At 41.3% G+C, this 25953-nt stretch overlaps 1 protein-coding gene across 3 annotated transcripts in view; it reads right to left on the bottom strand.

The window, feature by feature from the left end:
- CDH13 (cadherin 13) overlaps nt 1-25953 on the bottom strand; it is a 440900-nt gene that overhangs the window by 277292 nt on the left and 137655 nt on the right. For all 3 annotated transcript variants that reach the window (XM_063410982.1, XM_063410981.1, XM_063410983.1), the window contains one exon: nt 4220-4428. In XM_063410982.1, coding sequence (XP_063267052.1) covers nt 4220-4428 — 209 coding nt within the window. The remainder of the gene's footprint in view (nt 1-4219; nt 4429-25953) is intronic.

Raw genomic sequence — 25953 nt, 5'->3', positions numbered from 1 at the left:
AAAAAAATAAAGGCTGCCAACACAGAGAGGCAGAGACAGATTGTGTCCCAAGGTTTCCTTTTAGCTCCCAGGACACTGAGGGTATGTTCATTAAAACCAGCATCAGATTTCAGAGGGGGAGCAGGACCAGCAGACACCATTTTATTTAGCCTTGGGGGACACAGTTCAAGTCCCAGCTTGCCACCTTTTGCAACTCACCATTTATTATGAGGCTCTACAAAAGCCTGGCTATGCTTTCTGCCTTCCACAAAACCTGACTCTTCCAGTAAATACATAAATCCACTAATGTCTGGACAATGTTCAGACGAGATGAAATTTCCAACTTTCAGTTGTCCTAGTTTCTCCATAAAACAAAGCAGGGATGAAGCATTGGACAGGACACAAGTTATAAAAAAACAGAATGCTGCCAGTCATTGCCTTGGCCATTTTCTCCCCAACTAGGGTTTATGAGCGATTTATTTTTCCATTAGGGATTTGAGGCTTAGCAATTCTCTGAATTATTCAGAATGTATTCAAAGTTCATCGGAGGAATCCTGAGTGAATTAAAACATTTCCAGGTCTCTTTTTTTCCTTAATATCCCCAAGCACTCCAGTCCTGACTGTGTGAGGGCATCAAGCAAACGCTGGGCAGAGCAGGGCACAGGCAGAGCAACATCCCAACATTTCTCCATGGGGAATGTTCCATGGGGAATGTTCCACTGCTCACCAGCACCGATCCATGGGGAATGCATGTGGAATTTCTGCTTTTCATGAGCACTCATTGCATCAGGCTCCAAGTGTGGACAGGCACGTAACTATTAAGGAGTTAACCATTAACTCATTCCACAGTGCACCTTCTGTGCACTCACATTCAAAAGACTTCAGAAACGACAGAAGATTTTTGGGAATATTCCCCTCTGTCAAGACAGACAGAGACCAGAGCATCTATCCAAAATCATAGGAGGGAGGAGGCACATCCAGGGGGCTGCAGAAAGCAATTCCAGCTGGAGTCTGGTCTGGAATCTGGTCTGGAATCCGATGGACAGATTTCTGCGTGTATGAATATCTGTGGGCAGAGATTCCTGGGCTTTGGGGTGTGTTAGAGGTGCAGACGTCAGGACAAGCAGCACTGCAGCATCTGCTCCTGCAGGAGATGGGGTGACCAGAGAGCCGTGGCTGGCTGGTGATGGAGGAGCCTCCTGTGCCCGTACAAGAGCCCTGGCCTGGATGGAAAGCTGCGGGCTCTGCAGATCTATTATGCCTCTGGCAGAAGAGGAGGAAAACAGGCGCTTCAAATGCAAATAACAGTTAAATACTAACTGATATTCCAACAGCCACTGATTCTACTCTGGCCATGAAGTTAATTTAGTTAATCACATAGGACGGATTGGCGAGGCCAGCTGGAATCATCCCCTATCTTTAGCAGGAAAGAGCTGCACCCTTTCACCAGCAGAATACCAAAAGCTTTTCTGTGCACTCCAGATTGCACCTCTAAATAATTTCCATATTCATCCAAAGTATGGTTGGTAGCAGTCAGAAAGTTTTAGGAGCTACACTCTGTTCCTAGGCTCCGAGTGCCAGTCAGCACATCAGAGATCATTGTTGAGAGCCATTCCCAAACACGTTGGGAATCTGCAATTAGCAACATTAACAATGGGATTTCACAGATGTAGGTTACATGCTTTCAGAAAAGAAATGGCAGTTGCTGGCAGTGGGGAAATACTTAAGAACTACTTATCCCCTAATTAGACAAGGTACTGTTCTCTAAGCACTGAGTGCTAAGTGCTGCTCCAGCATGTGCTCATCTTAACCCCACAGAATTATGCTGAATTACTGAGGTTACATCTGAGCCTTCCTTAGCCAAGGCTCCGTGCATAAACAGATGGAGCAGTTCTGCTCTTTCCGTGCTGACACATTTAGACTGCAAAAGTACAGGATTAAGTTCGAATTTATCATAAAATCACTTTAGATAGGACGTTGTAGTCTTTATATCCTTCTCGAGTACGACAAACAGAGAGACAACACTGGCTGTGTGGTGTTTAAAATAGGCAAACAGATGAAAATGTTGGGAAGAAATGCTGATTTACCAGCGACAGAGGACTGGGTGAGGCCAGAGCAGGACAGCCAACCCCAGAGATTTTTATTCCCTTGGAGAGGGGGTGATTCTCACTGGGTGGATTTCCCAGGACACATTAAGGCACCGTGTAACTCACAATGGCATTGCAGACACGAAATCTCACATTAAATGGGTAATCATCTGGGTATGGGCTGAACACCAAAATCCAGAAAGGGGTGATGAATGCAGGTTGAGGTGATGCTGTGATATTGTCACCTGTGAGGAAAGGCTGGCTAGTGGCAGAATGTGCCTGATTCAGACTGGTTTTCTGTCTCTAAAGCAACACAAAGTGGTTGGAACAGAATCCAGGAGCGGGGCCAGATCAGTCCTGGCTTTCAAAAGTAGCCTGGAGAGAGATTTCAACACTAGGCATCAATTAATATTGCTGGAACGTTCTGAGGGGACACTCCCCAGAACCCAAACAGGACGTAAAGAGAAAAGGTGGCTGGCAGAGCTTGTCACAGTCTGTGCAAATACACATCCTTTAACTCCTACTCATGAGACAAGGTTCCCCTTAGATTGTAACTTCCATGGAATATCTGACAAAATTTCCCTTAGACTGTAACTTCCATAGAACACCTCTCCCCACAGATATTGAAGGGCTGCTTCTCTAAGTAAACCAGAATAAATCTTCAGAGTGTGATTCCCAGAAAGTCAGATCTTCACACATAAACCAATCCCTTGAAGTTTAACTCCAGACCTCCTGTCAGACACGTCTCAAACTCCTCAGTGGTTTTAGTAACTTCTAACCAGAGAATTATGATCCCTATGTTGAAACTGCTCCTAAGATTTCAAAGTAAAACCATTTGAACGTTCTTGTGAATGCACCAGAAGGAGCAAGGCTTGCGAGTCTGCGGCACAGGACAGCCAAGGGCCCAGCTTGCTCCTGCAAGTGGAGCTTTCCTACCCTGAATTTGGCAGTCTGTGGTCCTAAACTCACAGCTCCTCCACGTAAGAGACTCCCTCAAGTATGACTGTGTTCAGATTTGATTTTGTGAAGAAACGGCATATTTAAATAAAATTAAATTCCATTTCAGGGCTCTGATCAGCTTTCTGCGGTTGCACATTCTGGTTCTTTCTCTCCCCCTGGCAATCTATATTCACATCGTGTGCTGCTTAAAGTGCAGAGCAAAACCTTTCCTCAGCCCTGCACCCTCAGAAGTTTGTGCAGCCTTTCTCCTCAAGATAATTTGTTTTTATAATGGAAGACTCAAGTTATACTAATATATTGTTGGGAATATAATGAGAATGCTGGCAATTGAATGTCTAAATACCAAATCAAGACAGTAGATCAGTCATTTTTATCAAAGTTGCTTCATACTTCTGCAAAATTATAGGTCTGTAAAGGTACCAGGCTTAATTATCTAGTGAGCCACTACCTCGTCTGCCTCTCTCCTAAATGTCAGGACACAGAAGTGAAAGCTAGCTCACATCTCCTTTTGTTCCTTGCAGGGGTGTGAGGTAAATAATTCCATCAATTTCTGAAGTGCTTTATCCCCCAAAGGGTGAGGTTTGTTTTACACTGAAATTCAAGAGGGGGAAAGAAAGGACAAAGCAGTCAGTGGACAGAGAAGAATAAAAATCACCCTGGCACAGAAACAGAGTGAAAATGTGTGCCACTGTCTGTGTGCAGATGTTTGAGCAGTTTACCACATAACAGTGTCAGATAAGCAGACCAATACAAAAACTGAAATTACACAGAATTCATTCCCACGTGCTTAGACTTGGAGTGAAACGTGAAGGTTCTGTGAATTCTAAATTACACATTTAAACTACGATTTTCCATTTTTAGTTGTGGCCAAACCGTGATTACCTGGCATAACATACACTGGAAGAAGCAGCCAATTTTAATACTTGGGCTCTTTCATTTGAATAAAGTCTTTATGAATGTTTAGCATCCACACCTGAAGATGTAATACATCTTCCAAAACCTGGGAAATCTGCATCACAAATTAAACCTAGTGCTAAAATGTTACAGCAATATCTGCATTGAAGACTGATTTTGATCTCTGCTAACAGATTAAAATTGCCTACAATCCTAGGTGACACATGTAAATATTTAGCAGCAGCATCTCCTCAGCCCTTTTTTTTAATTTTTTTTTTAATCTTTGGTACTTATCTTACCTTTAATGCACCATGTTTTTCGTTTGCTTCAAGAATAAAGATTTCTGCCATATCCTCGGCGTGCTCCGACCGCGCGTGGACAAACAAGGCTCTGCCAGCTTCTGGTACATTCTTGAGTGCAACCAAGTTCCCATCAAGTTCCACTGTAAAGTCTGGGTTAGAAACTTCAAAGTTCAATTTGTTGTTCCCTTTGCAGTCATCAAATTTCACTGGGGGTGAAAAAAAAGAGGAAAAAAGGAAAAAACACGTTATAAGTATCCACTTAGGAACACAAGCTTCAGATGTGATTAGCTGTTACGTTATTAGCTTGTCCACAGATTTAGGAAGAAATGTCTCTCAAAGGAAAAAAACTTTCAAAGAAATTCTATATTTTTTTGACTCTTCTTCATAGAAAAATCTATGAATATGCACTTTCAGAAAGATGAAGAGGCTTTGACCAGTCTAACTGGGTAGCAGATAAACGAAACACTTTGGACAGAGATTTTTGTGATCCCTCCAGTCCAGTGCACACCCAGCTCCACAAACCAGTGGCAACAGAGACCTCGTTGTGCTCCCCATCAGCCCAGGATCTCAGCAAAGTGCTTTCAGATATTCAGTGCATCTTTAGGCTCAGCACTGGCTGTTTACAGAATATTCAGCCCCAGGCTACTGCAGAAGTTCCATAAAACTGAAAAAATGAACTATAACATTCCTTACTACCAGGATTGTCACACAGTTCACGGGCTGATCTGTGTCTAAGGATTGTGAGAACTTTTAATTGAACAGTAGCTGTCAATAATCCTGTTTCACTTTACATGGAAAGTTTAAAATATTTAGGAAGGCTGGCATAAAGAGGAAAATGTCCCTTAAAGACAAAGATTTGAGACTTTGTCTCAAATTTCTTCTCTGAGTCATTTTGCACAAAATACTGGATAAAATATTAGTGATCTAACTACCAGCTGTGTGAGTAAGAGATCTTCACCACAAACTTGCAATTGCTAAAAGAACTTTTCAGGTTTTGACATCTCAGAACAATGTATTTGCATGTGAAAGGTTTTTCTGCAGAAAACCTGTTTTGTATTCCCTACATTCTCCTTGAGTTACTGCTGCTGCAGACTTTTCACTTACCTGTATGCTCTCACTATTTTTTATTTTACATTTCGCTTCCACTGAATCTTTAAAAACTGAATTATAATTTCAGAAAAAAACTACAGACAGTGATGCCAGCTACATAAAATCAACAACAATGGAGTTTTATTACAAAATAAAACACTTGGCATAATTGTTTAAATTCACTGTATAGAGTTCTTGTATTTAGATCTTTGTTTTTAAAGGAAGAGAAGCAATCCCAGAGTCTCTCATGGCCAATCCCAAAACTCTTCCTGACTGTGTAATCTCTGTAACTGGTCCTAAAGCACAGGAATATTCTCATAGTGGGTGGCCACTCAACACTGCTGGGAAGTTACACAGAAATCATCTTCATCAAATTTTGTGTCTCTCTCCAGGCAGAGCAACACAAGGCTGCCAGAGGACCTTGTGGAGATCCTTCCTTTCTGGGCATTCTCTGGGATTCATTCCCAAAGCAAAACACCGCAGGGAAAAGGAACCATCGCTGGTCCCAGAATTTACAACTTCATTTTATGATGAATATTGATGAGATGGGTTTGATTAAAAATTAAACAATGCCAAAATCTCAAGCATCCAAATAGAATAAGAAAAGAGATGTGGGACACTATTTACCAGAGCAAGAGGGGAGGGCTGGCCTTGGGTTGCTCCCAGCCTCCCACCCAAGCACCCTCTCACTCCCTTCTTCAGCAAACTGGGAAGAAAGATGGAAAAGATAAAGACAGGGAGGTCACTGACTAATTACCATCACTGGGCAAACAGAAATGACTTGGGGAAATTAATTTAATTGCCAATAAAATAGACATGGACGCTGAGAACGAGACAAAATCAAAACCACCCCGTGAAGCTGTGACCCTGTGAATTCACAGCAGACAATCCCCATCCCGAGGAGAGTCCCAAACACTCTGAGAGACACCCCAGAGAAACTCCCCCAGCAGCTGAAGGCTCTGCTGCTGCACAAGGTTTAAGCTCAATTACATGTTTTTAAATAAAAACTGCTCCCATTTCCTCCACTTTACTTCAGGGCAAGAGAGCTATCCTTGGATTCACAGTGGGACAGAAAAGCAGAATTTCATCAGCTCATTTGCTCTTTCATTGAATTTTGCTGAAAGCAAGAGGGATTATAAGTAAAAAAGCCGTCTCAGTCTCAGACACTGCGGTGTCTCCAGACAAGCCTATCTCGGGCTGTCACGTGGCAGAGCTGCAAAGTCTTGTATGAAGTAGAACCAGGAGGGGAAACCACTGAATTTGGGAGCAGCAGCAGCTGAAAGGAAATTCAGAGTGCTCAGAGTGTGCTGGTGCCCACATCCGAGGCTGGGAGCTGCTTCCAGGAGGGGTCTGGTGCCCACAGCAGGATTTTGGGGGGAGGCTGCCTGAGCAAGGCCTCCCTGGTGACAAAAAACCCTTTGCAGTTAGTGTTGGGTTTATGACAGGTGTTCTAACAGACTCACGTCAACTTCCTAAAGCTACCAACCAACAAAAACACAAGATTTTCCTGTCACTATAAATGCAAGAAATTGAAATTCTCTGTACAAATCACTGTATAGATACTGCTTAGATTGCAGCTTTTGTGAATTACAAGCCTCTTATTTTTTAATCCCCTAAAAAAACCCACAAGCTCCAACTAAATAATTAAAAAAAAAAAGAAACTCGATTTAGGAATTTGTTGTATTGTTTGCATCCCTTCCCACTGCAGAGGAACTGCATGGCCCTTAGGGTCACTTCCAACCCAAGCCAGTGTGTGATTGTCTGAATAAATATGTGCTCTTCATAACCAAAAACTGCTGCTGGTTTACTATTAATAGCTTACAACTGGAAAAAAAAATAGCATTGGCCTCTGAGAAATTATATCAGGAATAAAAAGTTTTTAAAAAAAATTTAAAAGCCAAAGAAAACTATAATAAAGTAATCCCTTAAACCCAAATGCCGTGGTTCAGAGCTGTACCATCACCCAGCCGAGCACTGCAGGTCCCTCTCACGAAAAGGACAAACTGTGTTGTGTTTCCAAAGCAGGGAGGAGCTGGCGGAGAGGGCGCTGCTCCCTCCTCTCTGCTCGGTGTTCACAAACCCCGGGATCCTGCATTCAAAATCCACATGCAGATCTGGCACTTGGAATCAGGAGAAGTACTTGAATCTTTTCTACAGTCCCTTGGAAGTATTAATGTGATGCTTTTAAACCTTTTACATTTTGCTGTCTATTCATCTTGCTTTATGAAACCCTGCAACTTTTTCCAAAAAGACCAAGGCAGAGTTGTTTGAAAGTGGGAAACTTTTTTTTTTGCCATATCTCATCCAAAAGCACTGATGCTTTCAATTCCCAGTCCTACCACAGAAACAAGAGTATTTGGTGAGGTTAATAGCAAGGAGAAGGAAAGAAAATGAAAAGGCTCTGAGAAATACTGATATGTAGGAGAGAAATTAGAAGTGGGAGGAGATGAAATGATTGTAGGGATAGAGAACACTGAAGATTACTTGGCCTAAGGGCCAACAGGGATGAAACTGAAATCAAATCTTGAGAGAGCTGAAAGGAGCTGGATCTTTAGATAAAACCCCAGTCTGAGCTCGGGATCAAATGTGGGCCTTATCAGGATGATGTTGTCTCCTGGACTGGGCTGACCAGGGAACAACACCCGAGACTGAATTTCATTCCCAGTCATCCTCACGATGCTCCTCACTGGGAATATTTGATTCCTTAAACTCGTGTGGCTTCTGGGGAAGAGCCAGTGCAAATATCCAAAATTTCCCCACTTGAGCTGCTCGTAGCAAGCTCCAGGAGCAGCCACACAGCCTGAGGAGCTGGGCCTGGCACTGCCCACCCTGACCTTCCCTGCCAGGCACTCAGGAGAGCTCTGAGGAGCCTCAGCTTCTCCAGCTCCCTCAGATTTCCCATCCATGGCATTATATCTATCTCTGAAACAAGTCTATTCATTATTAATGCGTGTTAAATACAAGGGAAATTTTAGGAATTTTTTTTAGGATTTTTAGTTCCTATTGTCTGGTGAAAAAAAAATCTTGCTTTGTACATAAAACCAGTGTAGCAATCTCTATGTAAAAACTATAAAGTGTGATTAATTAATTACTCCTTTTGTCCCCCAAGTACCAAGCAATGTAACAAGAAATGAGACAGAAGTTGTGGATATCAGCTGTGGAAAGTGCCAGCCTGAGCTGCAAAGGTGCTCTCTGAATATCCAACACTTTGCTGATAACATACGGTCTGCGTGATGATGTTTGTGATGTTCATGCAGTCACAGAGACGAAGTGTGAGGAAAGCCCTGAGATGGATAATTCACATTATTCCCACTACCCACATGCATTATAACAGGTTGAGTGAGTGGCAGCCTGATGAGAGGGGCACAAACACCAAAATTTCCTGTTTTATGCTCATTCTGTATTGGAGTTTAGCTGGATTTTAAACTCCTCTGAGCAAAGGTCGCTTGTTCACTCTGTCTCTGTACAGCACTTGCAACAAAATGATTCATGTTTGGTGCTCAGGGTGCTACAAAAGTGCAAAAAATGGATAATAGCAACAGTTCAGCTCTAGCCCTAAAATAAAACGTTGGTAATGCTGCAGCAGGCATGACAAGTGAATGTCTCACTGACAAGGATTCAATGGGCAATTAAAACACTGATCTAATATTTATATGAAGGTGGAGTTCTTCATTTATTGACGCATCTATGACTCTTTTGATGTTCCTAGTCATGCTCCAGCTGCCAAATGAACATCTTTATTGTGCCTAATGTGCCACATGCTATGAGACAGGCTCCAAAACTCCATGCAAGCAAAATGAAAACACTGCCAAGCAGCTCCCAGTGAAAAACATGAGTGTCATTCATCGCCCTCTGCTCATTTCTCAGCCTCCTGTGTTAGACTTTTACTCATTTTAGTAAAATTCAGATGTGAATTGTACGGAATATTTCTTTCCACGGAGCAATATTCATTATTAGCAATACCTGCATGCATCCCAAGGCTTTAATCACTGACTTTGGGTTAATTATCACCAAAAGACCTGTTGTGCAGGATCCCAAGTCCTTTAGTGCAATGATGGGAAAAGCTGTAACTGGAAATATTAACCTTTATAGATCTCAGCATGAACACTCGTGTTCCTGGGATTCCTCCTTTCAGCACATTCCATTTTCCCTGTTATGATATATCACAAATGTGAGGTTTCTACACCACTGTGATATTTATAATAATGACCCACAGATGTTTTTAAGGATACCATTTTAAAACATTGAAAGGTTAGCAGCTGCATTTCTTGTAAACTAAAGTAAAAGAAAACAAGCTGAAATAAATAGTTTTGTATTCAAAAGCATATGTTGGCCTGATATATTCCACTTCCAAAGTAATTTTTTTTTTCTGAGTTTAATTCTCAGAAGTTTAATTTGTTTTGAACAGCAATACTGAATCCATGATTTCCTCTCCGGTTAAATCTCCACAGAGGTATCCTGAATAAATAAATACACGTATTTATCTATAAGCACACCAAAACTAATTCTGTAAGTCTCTATGTACAGGTATTCATATTTTTCTGTTAGCTGATCATAACAAGATACAAAATGGCTCCTGAATGAGGAAATTTCACATTGAAAACACAGACTTAATTGCTCCATCAATGAATATTAGGATACTTTTTGTAAACATAACCTAGCCTTGCTCAAATCCGTGGGAATTACAGCATCAAGGCAATATTATCGTGTGCATTTTTTCCTTCTCCTTTCTAGCAAATAACTTTAGATGGTGTTGAAGCCACAAGGCAGAAGGTGCCTCTGTGAGGGGTCTGGAGATGCAGGAGGAGCACACTGCAGCTGCACAAAGGCAGCTGAGCTGAGCTCCCCGGCCCAGCAGGGATCCCCAGCTCAGTCCTCCCTGCTCAACTCTCCAAACAGGGGAGTTCGACAGAGGCTGGCTGAGCTTCATTAACTACAGAGGGAGGGAAGTGACGGCTGAGGCAAATGGAGACGCTTCTGAGTGCTGTTGTTGTGTATAAAAATCCACAAAGCACCGTGACCCGGCGAGGCCCTTGTTAGCAAAGAGCAGTGAGTGGAAACAGCGGGAGAGGGACGGGCTCTCAGCAGCTCCAGCTGCGCAAACACAAAGCGCCACGAGGCTCCCAGGGCTGAGCTGCCCCGGCAGGGTGGGAAGGATAAAATCCACCTTGGACCAGCACTCCTGGAATACCTGAATCCACCCCAGAACAAGAGAGGAAGCTGTCACAACAGTACAGGAGCTGGGGAACAAAATAAATCCTGCCTTTCAAGGCAACAAAAAGGTCCACCAGGAGAAACAGCTTCTTTCCCTGCCTTTGAGGTGCCTTCAAAAGCACCTCTGGAACACGAGTTCTGGCAGTGAGCCCACAGCCTGCGTGTTTCTGCTGGTTTTCTGCAAAAATACCTGAGCAGCAGAAGGAAAAAGTGTTGTCCCATGATAATTTGAGGGCAGACATGACACTGTCAACAGTTAAGTCAGACAGTTTGCTCCTAAAGATAATGATATTATCATTATTCCCTATCTAAAAGTGCTGCAGAAATAATGATTTCATAGATTAGAAAACCTACTAGTGTGACTGAAGTATTTACACAAAAAAATTTATTGAACATTTAATAAAATGTACAAAATGAGTTTTATGAAAACCCTTTTTCAAGGTTTTTATGCAGCTTAATTCTACATTCTAACTCTGCAGTAGAATTGCTACAGAATGATTTTTTTTAAAAATCCAGCAAGCAAGAGTGGGTTATTATCTTGCACTGCATGTTTATGATTTTTTCGCATTTATATAATTTCTTTATGTGCCCCTGAAGTAAATAACAATGATGACTTATTTAGTATCCAGAGACTCAGAAATGGAGGGAACGTGAACCACAGCAAAATGTTTGTCACAACGTAACAAGAATTGCTTAAGACAAATACACATTTATATTCAACTTCTTTGGAAGAACAAGTACTAAACACCAGACTTCATCCCTGCTCACACTTTTCGAGACTGAAAAGATAAACTGATTACCTAAAGTGGCAAACATGCCTGTGTGGTTTATGTGGGATGATTAGATTTGTGCAGAGCCCTGCTATGAGACAAAAATGAGGCCAGCAGTTCATCCTCCGGGCACAGGGGTGTTCATTGCTGCCCCTGGAGAACACCCTGTCCACTGGAGAATGGTATTTATTAATAGCCACAGCTTTCTGTGCTGTCAGAACTCACTGCAAGCACGTATCACAGATAGGAGATCAGCTTCCTTAGACGATGAAAGACAAGGATTTCACCCGGCTGCAGCCAAGGAAAGGTGGAATGTTCTTACAAAAGGGTCCCACTGGTCTCTCTCCTGCATATCCTCTACCACCTAGAGTTGTAGCAGAGCTGGAAAACTGCTAAAAACCTGAGATTCCACAGCACAGAACGCCTGAGCAATAAGGGTTACCTGACTGAAGGCTCTCCCCTGGATGATGGGTTTGATGTGTGATTCCAGAGCCAGTGACTCCATCCACACCAAACACCCCACCCCAGCCACGCTCTGCTCTGCTCTGCCCCTCTCCTCACCTTGTCCTACCCAACACTGGGCTCTGGCATCTTTTCACATCCCACTGAGCTCAGCCTCTCCTGACTCGTCACAGCACCGTTTGGCCTGATCTGAGCATCACATCTGGTACCCTGAACTAGAAGTGATCAGCCCTGCTCTGAAATCAGAGGTCTCACAAAGTGTATCAGCCCAGGCCTGGAACAAAAGGTCCTCACCCTGCAGCACTGGGGTTGCTGTTTGGGATTCCAGCAAGTGCTTGCACAGAGGACAAGGTGGAAGTGTGAGGGAGATGGCTCCATCAGCATCAAACTCAAGGATTCCTGAGTTTGTCAGGATTCCTTGAGTTTGATTCCTTTTTCTTGTCACTGCTACTTTTTCCCTTCTCCCAGCACATTCCCTCTTTCCCTTCTCCTAGACAGGAAGATCCCTCAGCAGCACCTCGTGCTCTTCAATGAATTTATTCTGCCAACAGGGCTCCACCAGCTGCCTGTGACTGCTTGAAATTACAGGAAAATACAACCACTACAATCAAAACTGAGGGCATTCCCTCCTCCCCCAGCAGACTACACCAGCTCACATTACACCATATCTTCACACATCATTTTGCTTCCCATTGTCTTATTTAGGGCAAAAATTTAATCAGGTGGAAGGAGCTGTAATGAGTTGTTCTCAGTTGGAAGTTATCTTGACTTATTCATTACAACACAGAGGTGTTATTGACTGATCTCCTGGGTCACTGGCTGCATTATAAGGCACGGCAATACTGTAGCTGCTGTTCGAAACCCCAGAGAAGAATTACTGTTTCAACAAAAATATTATGTCAGGGAGTGTGTCTGAAGAAAAAAAAAAAAAAAAGAAACCTGTTAGATGTTATATCACAGTCATTGATCTTCTGAGCACAACACAGAGTTCAGTTTAACCGGAGCTGTTTTCTCTCTGTAAATGCAGGGGACACAAAGTGACACCACAATTGTGGAGCTCCAGTCTCGGAGGAGCTGTCACATCTGGGGAGGAGGAATGTGACATTTCCCTGTTAATGCTGCATCGATTCTGAGCAGCCCAAACGACCCCAGAGCCAGCAGCGACATGCAGAAAAGATACTTTTTATCTTTGTTGGTTTCTGTGAAAGGATTTCCCATTGCAATGCAAATGATCAATAATTTCCCATTTTAGCAGATTTACACAACATCCTGCTAAGATCCCCCAGAGAACACAGATGAAATTGGCTTTAGATCCTTACAGTCTCTTCACTGGCTGGGTTTGAGACGCAAGCAGCCAGAATCAAAGACTTTCAGATGCATTCAATACGTCCGTGGCTCTGCAGATTGCTGTGAGAAGTTTGTCAATAAAAAATCAATCGTGTCTATAAAGGAGGGAGATCGGACAGAAGTCTGAGTTTGTACCAGAATTCCCAGTGGGATGTAATGGATTATTTCCTTTGAATGCAGCCTGAATGAAATTTGGAGAGGCACTGTACTACTGACTATGAATTTCCTTGTCTTCTGCACACATCTGATCTTTGAGCAGTAACCCTAAGTGCTAACAAACCCAAATTTCATGATACATGTAATTTATTGAAAATTAATCTGTGGAGATTGAATTCAGGTAAAAAAGACCAACGTCCCAGGAGGTTTAACTGTATAAATAAAAGGCTGTCAGCAGATGTCAAAAAGTAACAACAAGCAATCACTCACAGGAAACACCTATAGTGAAACCAGCCCAGAAAGTACATTATTTACACCAGTATGTGTTTCAAATGCCTCCAAAGCCACAAATTTATTTAGCAAAGGTCTTCCATTAACTAGACAATTAGTCAAAGGTCATGGGGATATTTTCCCTCAAGCTGACAATTAAAACTGTTTATCTTCAAGGTCAATTTGTTATAATTACAGTGATCTACCACTTCTTAATGTGATCTGTCAAAACTTTTTCAATTATTTTTATTTTTAAAGGCATGAGGTTCTGTAGACACTAAACTATTTTTCTATGAGTGTTAAATAAATCTAAGAAAAATTATGCTATTCTATTGGATGAACAGAAGATTCACTGAGTTACACACACGTTTCCATTTGCCTGAGGTTGGGCCATTAGTAAGAAAGGTGAATAAATGACAGAAGTGAAATATGGAGGAATGGAAGCTTTGTCTGCTCCTCCAGTGGCAAGTTCAAGTAATTCAGTGATTTGAGGCTGGAAGAAGAAATTACTATTGTAAAAAAATATCTTTTGTTCTATACCAAATCCATGGCAGCTACTCACAGCCTTATACGCTCGCTTTTATCAGAGATGGGAGAAAAAATATTGCTTGAGATATCTCTCCTGCTGTGGCAGTACTTGGAGACAAGAAGTCAAAGGGCAGGAGCTTTTCATTAAATAAGGCATCACTACAAAGTGCTTTTTTGCACATTACCCACAGATGCTGTGCGAGGCAATATTGCCTCCACCTCTTCAGTCTTGGGTCTTGGTTTCACCTTCTGTGTGGAATGACAACTAATCTGTAATTCTGCTCACTGCTTCCTCACCTCAGCACTCCAACAGAACCCAAATTATCTGTCAGGAAATATCAAAAACTCCAAATACTTAAACATCTACATACAGCTGCCCTTCTTCTGGAGTGACAATAATTATAAATTATAAAAGCATAATAATGTTTCCTTAAAAGACATCCCCAGGAATAAAGCTTTCAACTTGTGCCCTGTGAAATAATTTCCAAACAGCAGTCAGTGGTAGGAGTTTGTTTCAGAAATAGAGAATGACGCATCATTTACAATACATAAAAGGAAATGAGAGTGAGTAATAAATCCACTGTGCAATATTTTCCTTTCAAAATGGATACTGTAGGTTGCTGGCCTATTTTCCCAGCTGCTGAATGAGTAATGCCACGCCTGAAAATCTGCTCAAACTATTTATTCTGTAGATTGTTCAGCTTTCCCAGTGAAAAAGTGAAACAAGGGTCATCCCAGTTCCAGGGGAAATCTTGATTTCTCATCCTCTCCATCAATGAACGTGACAGAGGAATAACAATTCCTCTTAGTAGTTTTACCAAGTTTTCTCAAATGAGTTGCCTCAAACTTTTTTTAAGAGTCACCTGTAAAAGTTGATTTCTCCAGATTGATCTGATAAATGTTCAAATAACTGACCTACACTCCTTTTCAGGTTAATAACATTAAGCCCTTGGACAGGGTTTGTTAACAACTTTTCAGAAGGCCTTCAGAATCTAAACTGCATTTAGTTTTGCAAACCGAGTTGGTAGTTAAGTTTTGTTTTGCTCAAGTAGCCATCCAATTCCAACACACAGATAATTCTATAGGCCACACAAAAATCATCCTGAAAAATACAAAATTTCTGAGAATAACAAGGAAATCCACCTCTCAGAACCATGCTGGATTTTAAACTTATTAAACTTATTATCATCTTTTTCAAACAATATCAGTGCTTGACTAACAGTTACAGAACCCAATAACTGGTTTGAATTTTGACTCTTACACTAAGATCAGGCAAGGTGCACTGCTGAGAACAATGTAATTAAAATTGCACCATGTAATCTCGCTCTGCACAGTCATTCCCAGAACAGTTTCTATTCAGATCAAACGCAGGCTTTTATACTTTAAAGAAAGACAGGCTTTGGTATCTTCCTCAAAAGAACTGACCTTAGGGAAAGTGTATTCTGTCAGTCAGGATCATTTATAAGCAACCTGAAATTTGTTTACTTAGATAAACCAAGGGAAGAAATCAGGCTACTGAAGTTTGTGCCTCTTTTAATAACTAGGGAACAATGAAAAAACCAAAAAAAACCCCACAACAAAACCAGAAACAAAAGCAAGAGAAAGCACAAACAGCTCAATAGTGATTATTTGATGATCTGGGTGATGCTGTTGTTCATGTTTGCTACTGAAATGGGTGGGATTGCTCCACGTTTAAACAAGTGCTGCACGCGAAGCAAATGACAATGGAAAGTTGTGCTCATTGCTTCACACGATCAATATTTCAGATATAAACTCCGATTCTTTGGGCCATTTGCTGCTGGCTGGTTGTCACAGGTGGATGTCCCACCTTCATCTGGCACCACGTAGGTAACGCTGCCAAGCTCGGGTCTGCACCATTGGAACCACCCCCAAAGATTGGGGTCAGGGCAGTGCCTGATTCCAAACCTTTCTGTCACCTTCAGGAACACGGATCAGGCCCATGACTGACAGTTTCCACAGAAAAGATGTCACCAGTGAGTAAAATTGTGTCTGGTATTAAACTCCACAGTCAACAAAGAGTGCAGTGAAAATCCATCTGAGAATTTTATTGCCGGATACTCTCCTAGATTTAATAAATTGCAGTTATCCCTAAAATTACATGAATTCTGGCTGCCATCATCACAGTCAACTCAACGAAATCTGTGTCAATGTCAAATAAAGGAAAAAACCCCTTGATTTCTCATCTTCCCTCATTTCTCCTGAGGCTTGGTGTAGGTCCCACTAATGACAAATGCTCCGATGGCTGCGCTTAGAGTCCCTCATACAGATTTCTTACACTCTCACCTCACTTTGCAGCATTAGAATGCAGAAACCTCAGCACATCTGTTTGAATAAGTGTCTCTTTTCCTTCACATTAGAGTAACTGTAATGATTATAATGCTTATGAAGTTTAAAGAGGTGAGATAATAATCAGTCAATCTTTACTTTGCTTCTGGTTATAAAGCCATTAAATAAAGAAAAGGATGCAAAGAACCCCAAACCACGAAATCTGTGCGTTTTTCCAGCTCACGTCCCCTCCCAGAGCATTAGTCTCCTGTGACAAATAAAGCTCTGTCCTTGTGTACACTGATATCCCTCATTTGTGTTCCACTTTGCTAATGGCTACAATCGTGACAAACAGAGAATTCATCTGGTAATTGTGAGTTGCCAAAAGTTTCCAAGTGACACAATGTTATATATTTATACACACGGCTGCTTAGCAACTTTGTAGTAGTTCCATGCAGGAACTGAGGCGTAAATAAGTAATTATGCTATAGCAGAGAGTGCATGAGACATTTATAAATATAGGAACAGAAAGGTTATCAGAATTCATCACCTAGCAACAAATATAATATGATCAGCTCCCCTGTCTGGCAGGCATCTAGCAAGAAATGCATTACAAACTCTGCTGCCTAGCGAGTTAACTTGGGAGTTTGAAGTTGAAATGAACTCTACAGCTAATTAAACTCAGCTCAGCGCTTCTGTGGGCTGCTTGTTTGCGTTTCAGCACATGCTTTATTCTGGAACAAACAGTTGCCATTCACTCATCCACAGATGGGTCACATTCAAACGCTGACAGAAGCCAAGAAAATGAGAATTCAGAGGCACCCTACACTTCCTCATGGCTCCCAAGAAACAGAGACTGGCTGGTTAATGCCTGTAAATACAATGCACAGGAGCAGATCTGGGAACGTGCTGAGATCCCTCAGACTCAGAACATGATCAAACTGTAGTGTCAACACGGTTCCCACAAGGCAATTTTGGGGATGATTCCAGTACAAAGGACTGGTTTTACAACTCCACACTTGTCTTAAACACTTCAAAATGATGGATGTAATTATTCACCAGATTCACTTAATAATAGACTAGAACTTGCATCAATGAATAATAACTAAAAATAAAATTAGTTTTGAAGTACCAAACGCTTTGTGTATTCAGCCTGATAGACAACTTTCATTCCCTGCCTCCCTCCCTCCTCTTTCCCCTCAGTGTTTTACATAAATTCTCTGTTATTACAAAGCCTGCTGTCTGGAAACTGATGAGACTCATTATTGCACAGGCAGTGGATGCTATTGTACTGCAATGTAGAGTGATAGAGGTGCAGTGTTGCCACCATACTTCATTTTACTTCGTTTGTCTCATTTTATTTTTGGAAAGCAATTCCTGATCATCACCTCCAAGCCTTTTTATTTCACAAAACTCTTCATTAAAATTTCCTTCCAAAGCTGAACAAAACCAGATTTCATTACAACCCTAAAAGATGTCCATTAATGCTTTGAAGTTCTGCCAGAGACAAGTCTGGATTGGGAACATTCTTCACCAGGGAAGCTTTCATAGGAGAGTGAATTACAGACAGAGAAATGGATCCTGAACTGGCAAAAACAACACAGCCCTTCTATCCATTTCCTAGACATGGAACAGTTATCTTAGATGAATCCCAGCTCCAATAGATGAGAACATTTCCTCGTGGGACTTGGAGCCCAGGAGCCGTGGCTTAGTGCAAGTAGATTACCTGGCCAACCATGACAAGAAATCAAGAAATAAAATATTGGCTCTTTACATCCCCACATCTGCTCCTGCCCGTGCAGACCAATCCAGTTCATACGCTTATCTCTGGCTGCTCCTCGTGACTCCCATCTCGGGAGCACGTTCCCAAAGCACCCCAGAGGAGCACGCTCAGCTCCTGGGGAAGCGTTTCTGCTACCGCGATTCCCGTGCCTGCCTCCCACCCCCTCTCCTGCTGACACAGCCTTTCCTACAGCATTCCCATACACTAACTGCCAATGAGTTGTGCTGCTCAACTTAATTACCTTTCCAGGCTTCTTTCCCAATTATTCATTCCTCCTCCAGCTTTCCAAACCACCAAAGGAGTAAACATTATTTTACTACTGCTTTCACTTGCTGTTCCAGGAGGAGATACTGTGTTTCTCCCCCTTTTCCTTTTCAAGTGTCTAGAACATCCTCCTTTATAACCATGGAAAATAAACCAGTTTTATCTGTGCTAACATGTTGGGAGCTCCAGGTAAATTGCTCATTTGAGGTCACACAGGAGGCACTTCCATAGAGCCACGGAATAATTAAGGTTGGAAATGACCTTTGAGATCAAGTCTAACTCCCAGCCCAGTACCACCACCATGTTCATCACTGAGCCATGTCCACAGGTTTTTTCCAGGAATGGTGATTCCAGCATTTCCCTGAGCAGTCTATTCCAATGCCTTACAACCATTTCTGTGAGGGAATTTTTCCAGAGCTCAGGATGGCTCCCTGCACTGCCCACAGCTCTGCAGGGCACTGCTCTGCTGTAAAGGAAGTTGGAATCACCACACGGATTGAAGGTGCATATACTCTAGAAAAACAGCATTTGGACACAAGCATCCAGACTTGCCCAGGAAGAAACCTGGAAGTGCCAGAATAGTCAACCAGCACACACAAAATAGTCTCAGAAAGTTAATTACCACCTGAAAGCACCAACTGAGAATAGACAGTGTCACAAAAACTGCCACTCTCAGGAACAGAAAAGCTTCTCATAGGCCAAGCATGTTAAATTTATTTCATTGTCTCCATCTACAGAAGCCATCATGTTTTTATTTGCACTGAAATGGGGTTTGGCTTCAAGTATTGAAAATTTATTTGTTCAAAATGCACCCTGTGACCTACAGAAACCAGGAACAGCCACAGAAACTCCCTGAGGAAGTTCACCTCAAGGGCAAGCACATGTATAAAGTGTTGAAAATGTTAGACAGGGATGATCAAATTGATATTTAGGATTAAATAAGGATGCTTAAAGTTCAATAGCACCAACATGAGCATACACATGAATTGTCTGAATGCAGACAATACTATTTTAAAACATGAATTAATGTATTTAATCATTATTAAGAATGGAAAAAATCCACCAAAGAAGATTCAAATACCACATCTCTATTCCCATTCCCAGATAGGCAATATTTATAGAGATGGACCAGCCTCTTAACAGGCAGACACCAGCTCTTCCCAGGTACCACAAATGACACAACACAGAATAGCATCAGCAGGAAAAATCAAGAACCAAAAATTAGAGTCCGCAAAAACTTACAGAATTACAGATAAGAGACAAATGGAAAGGAAATGCACATATTCCAAAGGAAAGTGTGACTGGTCATTTGAACAAGGTCTGTAATTCTTAGGCCACAGGACGTTGCAGAATTCATTAGTGGTGAGAGTGTTTGACTCTACGTGAGAGAAAAAGCTGCACCCAAAACGAGTCCCAACTCTGAGCTGGTGGAGGAAGAGAACACCAGCACCAGAGTTTGGTAAAAGGATCCTGTGGGATAATTTAATTTTGCCTTCACCAACTGTTCCAAGAATGGATTTTTATTCTAGGTCAAACAAAAATAAATGTTAATATTAAGAGATTTTTTTAAAAAATATTTTTAGTTTAAGCAAGGGGGAGAAAACCACCAAAAAACGTCCCACAGATTTCCAAATTTAAACAAATGTCTGGGTGAAAAAGCAATTGTTCTCACACATGCATGAGGTAAATTATGAGACATTATTCCAATAAACTGATGTGTAACACTGCTCAAGAGTTACGTCAGAAACAGAATTTCATTATGGAAAAGAAAAAAAGATTTACTAGATCTACAAAATAGTCAGAGCTCGTTAAAAAAACCACCACCTTCTAACCAGCAAAAGTATTTAGTGTTCTTTATCTTGTTTCAAGCAGTCAAAGCAAACCATAAAAACAATTTTTCTATTTTATCTATTGTAACTTTTTTTTTTTTTTTTTACACAGACCCAATATCCATTCTACGTGGAAACAAATACTGGTGCTGTGTAAATTAATTTCTTGTTTATTAAAATAATATCACATTCCCACAGGCACAGAAGGGAATTAGGAATTTCTCTTTTCAGATTTTACCTCCTCTATAAATCTTAAAACTTTATACATAGTTAATTAAAAACTGTTGCAGAGTATAACTCATCATTACATATATCAGCTAACATTTCTCATTAAGGCTACAGATTTTGCAAATGCAGCTGCTGAGTGGCAAATAAGTCCTTTTTTTATGTATCCTTCATAAAACAGCCACTGTTGCACATTCCTATTGTTTTGCTTGTGGTTTGTTATTTTTTCCCCTGGTAGATATGTACTTTTCTGGTATTGCTTTAAAACTGCATTTACCTGAGAAGCAGGAGTTCAAATCCAGCACTTTATGAAAGCCCAAAAAAAAAGACACTTCTCAGCAAACATCAGAGCAGAGCAAATAATTCACAACAATCATTTATTTATTGGATTTGCCATTTATTTTTCTATTCACCACAGATTGCTAAATTCTTATATGTAAATTATTCATGAATTTCTGCCAATGCTTCTGCCATTTAAATTACTGTGAAAATGGAGTTGCAATTATTCAGATTTCAACATTGGCTCTGTCAGGTTTTTGGGGCACTGGTTCTGTTCCATGATTGGATGCAACTTGCCAATTTGGAATACGTTTCAAGCATTACACTTGAGTACACAGTTCAAAATTTACTTTGTCAGTCCTATACTTGCAATTGGTGCTCTGAATATAATGTTTTCTGACATTTCCATACTGACAGAAGCTCTGGTGTAGACACAGCTATATCTTGCTTCAATGGACATTTCAGTGGCGTTATTTCAGTCATTTTCAGTGCCAAGGCCATTACCAAAGAAACACAAGACTGACAGAGGAGGTTTTTGACATTTAGTGCCTCTGTGTTTTCTGCTGTTTATGAAGGTGTCTGAGTCAGGAGGGCTCTTGCTGCCAATCCCAGCTGGTTGCTGCTCAAGGCATCCATAAAGTGAACCCATCCCTCGAGGGAGGAGCACAGATCTCACCCCAAGAGCCCAAAAGGAAGGGAAAGGAAAGGAAAGGAGAAGCCCTTCCAAGCAGGAGGGGCAGACCTTGGCTCGTTGGTCGATCCCTTCCACCCAGGAGGAAGAATTCTGCCAGGGCGTTGTTAATCCCTTTAGCTCACACATCCTGGCATTCCATGAGCCCTGCTCCAGCCAGGAGTCCCCACCCTTCCCCAGCACCAGGAGCTCGGGGATGTGCACAGGGAAGGCCTCACACTGCCCCTAAAACCTCTGCCAAAAAATGAGAGGGGGGAACAGAGACATTGAGACAGCTCAGTACCAAAACAAAACCAGAGTTCCCCCGGTGCCAGATGAGGCTGAGGCGTTCTCATTCTTCAGTTTCAAAGCCAGTGTGAAAAGTGATTCCCCTCAGTGTTAGCATTTCTGCAGAACATCCCATTTTCATCTCCAAAGCTCCCTGTGCTGGGGATCTGCATTTGCATCTTTACTACTAAAACTTGGCTTTGTACCCAGTGACTCTCCTGATAACAGACAAATGGCCCGAGGTTACACACAGATCAGGAGGGACAGAAAATACTCCAGGTTTCAAAGTGGTAACTCACCGCCCTTTCAAACTTTCAACAGTTTACTTCTCCCCATCACTTTTCAGAAGATAAATCTTGGAGGAGGATGGTTATAATTGAATATCCCAGTGCTAGCAGCAATGCATTTTACATGAGGGAGCCTGATCTTGCTTCGCAGGGTTGAACAGTGCTTGCAAGCCAGCAAAGCCCATCAGTTACTGTAATACATCCCTCTCTCCTCAAAGTAAGCTCCAGCAGTGATGGAGGAGGCACTCAGTCGAAAAGATCCGAATTTGAAAGTCTCATCATGTGAAATGAGGATAGATTATGTACAACACTCAGCCTGCGAGTTTCAGGAATGAAGTTTACCTAAGAAATGCACCTTTATATTGGCACAGACAAAATGCAGTCAAAGAAATAATAGCATAATCTAAAATTAAATCAAATGTAATCTAAAAAGTCAACCTACATTACATTAATAATTGTAGCTGGGATTTGGAAACAAAGCAATTTTTAAGAGGATGTATTTTGTATAAGTTTTTCTTTGAAGTCCCTGGGCAGCACATCAAAGAGGGAATGTAGCATGCTTATTCTCTAGGGATGGTTCTTAAAAAATCACAAAAACTCTATTGGGGACACATTTTGTCACTGCTCTCAGCAGAACAAACAGAGAAGAAGCTTCTGCCTGTTGCCTCCAATGGAGATTTGATTTGATTATCCCATTTTGGTACAAAGAGCAGCAAATTTGGGAATTGGTCACCTCTCTGCACAAAGTCAGGACCAGAATGTGTCACCCAGGAATCACCCAGGGAGCCACCTCACTGGGACCTCCACCAAAGTGAAAATCTCAAGCTCTGCCCAGATTTTGGTGGACACCAGGCTCGAGCCAAGACCTCTGAAGGCAAAACCTCTGAAGGAAGAAATGTGCATCTCATGTGATTTCTTTCAATGGCATCAAGTTTTTAATTTTTATTTTTCCACCAAGTGTTTCAATACCATTTCAACAGTACTTGGAGGAGTAACCTGAACACTTTTGCAGCCCAGATACTTGTTAGGGGAACAGAAGTAAATCAGTTAAATTAAAAAAAAATCTAGATGGTGCACTGCAAAATTTTGTGCAAGCCACTTATGCCGCAGAAAATTGATTTTCCCGCAGGTTCTGCAGCTTTGCACTCCCTTTTGAAGTAGGGAAGCTAGATATATTTTTCTACATATATTTCTCTGAGCTAGAGCCCAGAACGGTTTTATATTTTGCTGAACATTTTCCAGCTGATTAATGTTGTGTTTACCAAACTATAAATATAGGATGATGCCTCCTTGAAAAAGTGATTTAACTTTTCTCCTCTATTTTTGTAAATTGTTTTTGCTGTGTGTTTTTAAATAAATGGTGCAAACATAAAACTGAAACTGAATCCCTACATTACATTTTATGGAGAGATTTTCTTTTTTAATAATGAGCAATATCAAAATACCAGTACCCATCCTGGGTACAAACACAACTCAAGTCTTTAACATACAGCATGTGCTGAGGTTTAATATCACCTCAATAAGTTATTCAATAAAACAGAAAATTATTTCATTTTTAACGAGCTGACATTGTAAGAGGGTTTTTAAGTTGAGTTTGACTTTTGGTGGCTTCTTCATGTCCTTTCTAGGAACTTCTCTGCTGCCATAAACACAGCCTGGCTTTTTTGATTACTTTTTGCTCTGGAGAGATTTGGGACACAGAGTTCTTTGTCTGGCCTCATCTGTTCACTGGAATATTTCTGCTTTTGCTTTCTCACAGGAAGGGGATTCTCCTTCCTGCCTGCTGTAAGTTTGTACCCACTGACAGAACCGGCTCAAGCCCGGATCCTGGTGACAAAGGGGCTTTGCACTGATCTCAGAGGGTTCTGACTGAGCTGCAGCTGGAAATGTTGGTGTTGAGATGTAACTGTACAAACATTCCTCACTCAGAGGGTGGGCAGGCCCTGGCACAGGTGCCCAGAGCAGCTGTGGCTGCCCCTGGATCCCTGGAAGTGTCCAAGGCCAGGCTGGACAGGGCTTGGAGCAGTCTGGGGTGGAGGGAGGTGTCCCTGCCATGGCAGGGGTGCAACAGGAGCTTTGAGGACCCTTCCAGCCCAAGCCAGCCTGTGAGTCCATGATTCTGTGACAGACCAACCTTCACAAAAATATTTTCTTCTCACCCTCCCTCATTTTCACAGTAATAGATTGGCAGTTCCCATCTGGAGCATCAGTGGAGATATTTCAGTGGCACTGCAGGACACACCTAGAGCAGAGGGCATTTTCCCCCAGCCACTCTGGGACATGGATTCACTCCTCTAACTGCCCCCGTCATCCTGGCATTAGGAAATGTCTTTGGTAATGATTCCACCAATCCACACCAGGGCTCCTTTCCAAACCTCCTTAGGTAACAACTCATTTCCCATCTCTCATTTTGACATTTCTTACATTGCTCAGTACTTTTCCCCTGTGCTAAGCATTGCGGATTTTGTGTAGTGTACAGATTATAAACAATGCTAAAATTAATTTGTGTCTCATGCATTCAGCTTCACCCTGACTTAATCATTCTGCTGTGTGTTTACTTAGATAAATGCCTGACAATGTTGTTGACACTTCAAAGAAAATAAGCCATTTTCTTTATGCATGTACATCAGCATTGCTCACATTTGCCAAAAAAAAAAAAAAAAAAAAAAAAAAAGAAACAGAGAGGGATAAGATCAAAAATAATCCTGGCTTAATCCAAATTCCATTTCCCCAAATTTGCAAGCATTGTAGTGCAAATATTTCTCTAAATTATGCTATTCTGTCCTCTAAACAGCAAGGAGCCATGAACAACAATCTGATTATTCAGGGCCCCTTCTGAATGGCATTAAAATGATTTGGTTTTCTCTTACCTCTCAATTCTCTCATTTGAGAGCTCTGTTCATTTCAGCCCTTGAATAAACTCTGCTCCAAATACACTGACTGCTCCTGACACTTATTGGGGAAAACAAATTGTTTCCATCAGAAATAAAGAATCTAGCTAGTAGTAAATAATACTTTTTTCACTAAATGAATTGATTTTTCTGCATCAATTTGTGTGGGTCTTGGGTTTAACAGGGTAAAGGAAATCTTCACGTTTCTATAACACTCTTAAAGCTGTGCTTCCTTACCTGCCTTGTCTAAAGTCCAATAATGCAACTGAGGGAAAAACCCAAACTAAAGAATCTTATTTTCTTTTCTTTTCAGAGTACAAACATTTCACAGAAACATATTTTGTTTACTTTGAAAATTTAGAATAAAAGAATGGTTTGTTTTCCTCTTTTTGGATTGCACAGATTCATTTCACTCTCCTCTTCCCTCCAATTCATGTCAAAAAGCTCTTAGGAGTCCTAAATTGAACTTTCACAAACTTATTATTTTATAAACTCATTTAATAGACTTACTGTTGCTATTAGATCTGGTAAATTTGTAAACCAAATGTTTTGTCATTAGAATGCTTTGCTGTCTTTACAATAATGTTTCTACATCAATATTTTCCCCTTCTTGTTTCACAACTTTGAATTCTTGTCCAGATCTAAAAGAAAGTAATTTGCTTTTACATTTTTTTGGTTTTGTTCTGTCTGTTTAGATTTTTTTACAAAATTTGAAAATTTCTATTGGACACAAATTTTTTTTCAAGAGCAGGTTCAGTTTGTGTTATGGCCCCTTACAGCACTGCAAGGCTACAACAGGGTAAAATATGAAGAATAAATATTGATGTGTGCAGAAAAAGCAACAAAACTGAATGTTACAAGACAAAGCATCTTCTTAGCCTTTAAATCTGACATCCATAATAGAAACGACAGCACTGTAAAAGCCAGCTCTGTAATACAACTCAGGCTGACAGGTAAAGAGAACAAATGGTTATTTTGCTAATGCTGATGTATAGGTACCTTCTTCTGGCTGGTAACAAATTTAGGCACTCAATAGTACAGCCACTGGATTCCCTAAAAACTGAGGGGCACTGCAGCTGTGCTCACTGCAGTG

The sequence above is a fragment of the Prinia subflava genome, chromosome 13 (assembly GCF_021018805.1).
Source record: "Prinia subflava isolate CZ2003 ecotype Zambia chromosome 13, Cam_Psub_1.2, whole genome shotgun sequence".
NCBI lineage: Eukaryota > Metazoa > Chordata > Aves > Passeriformes > Cisticolidae > Prinia > Prinia subflava.
This window is presented reverse-complemented; position numbering and strand designations above follow the sequence as displayed.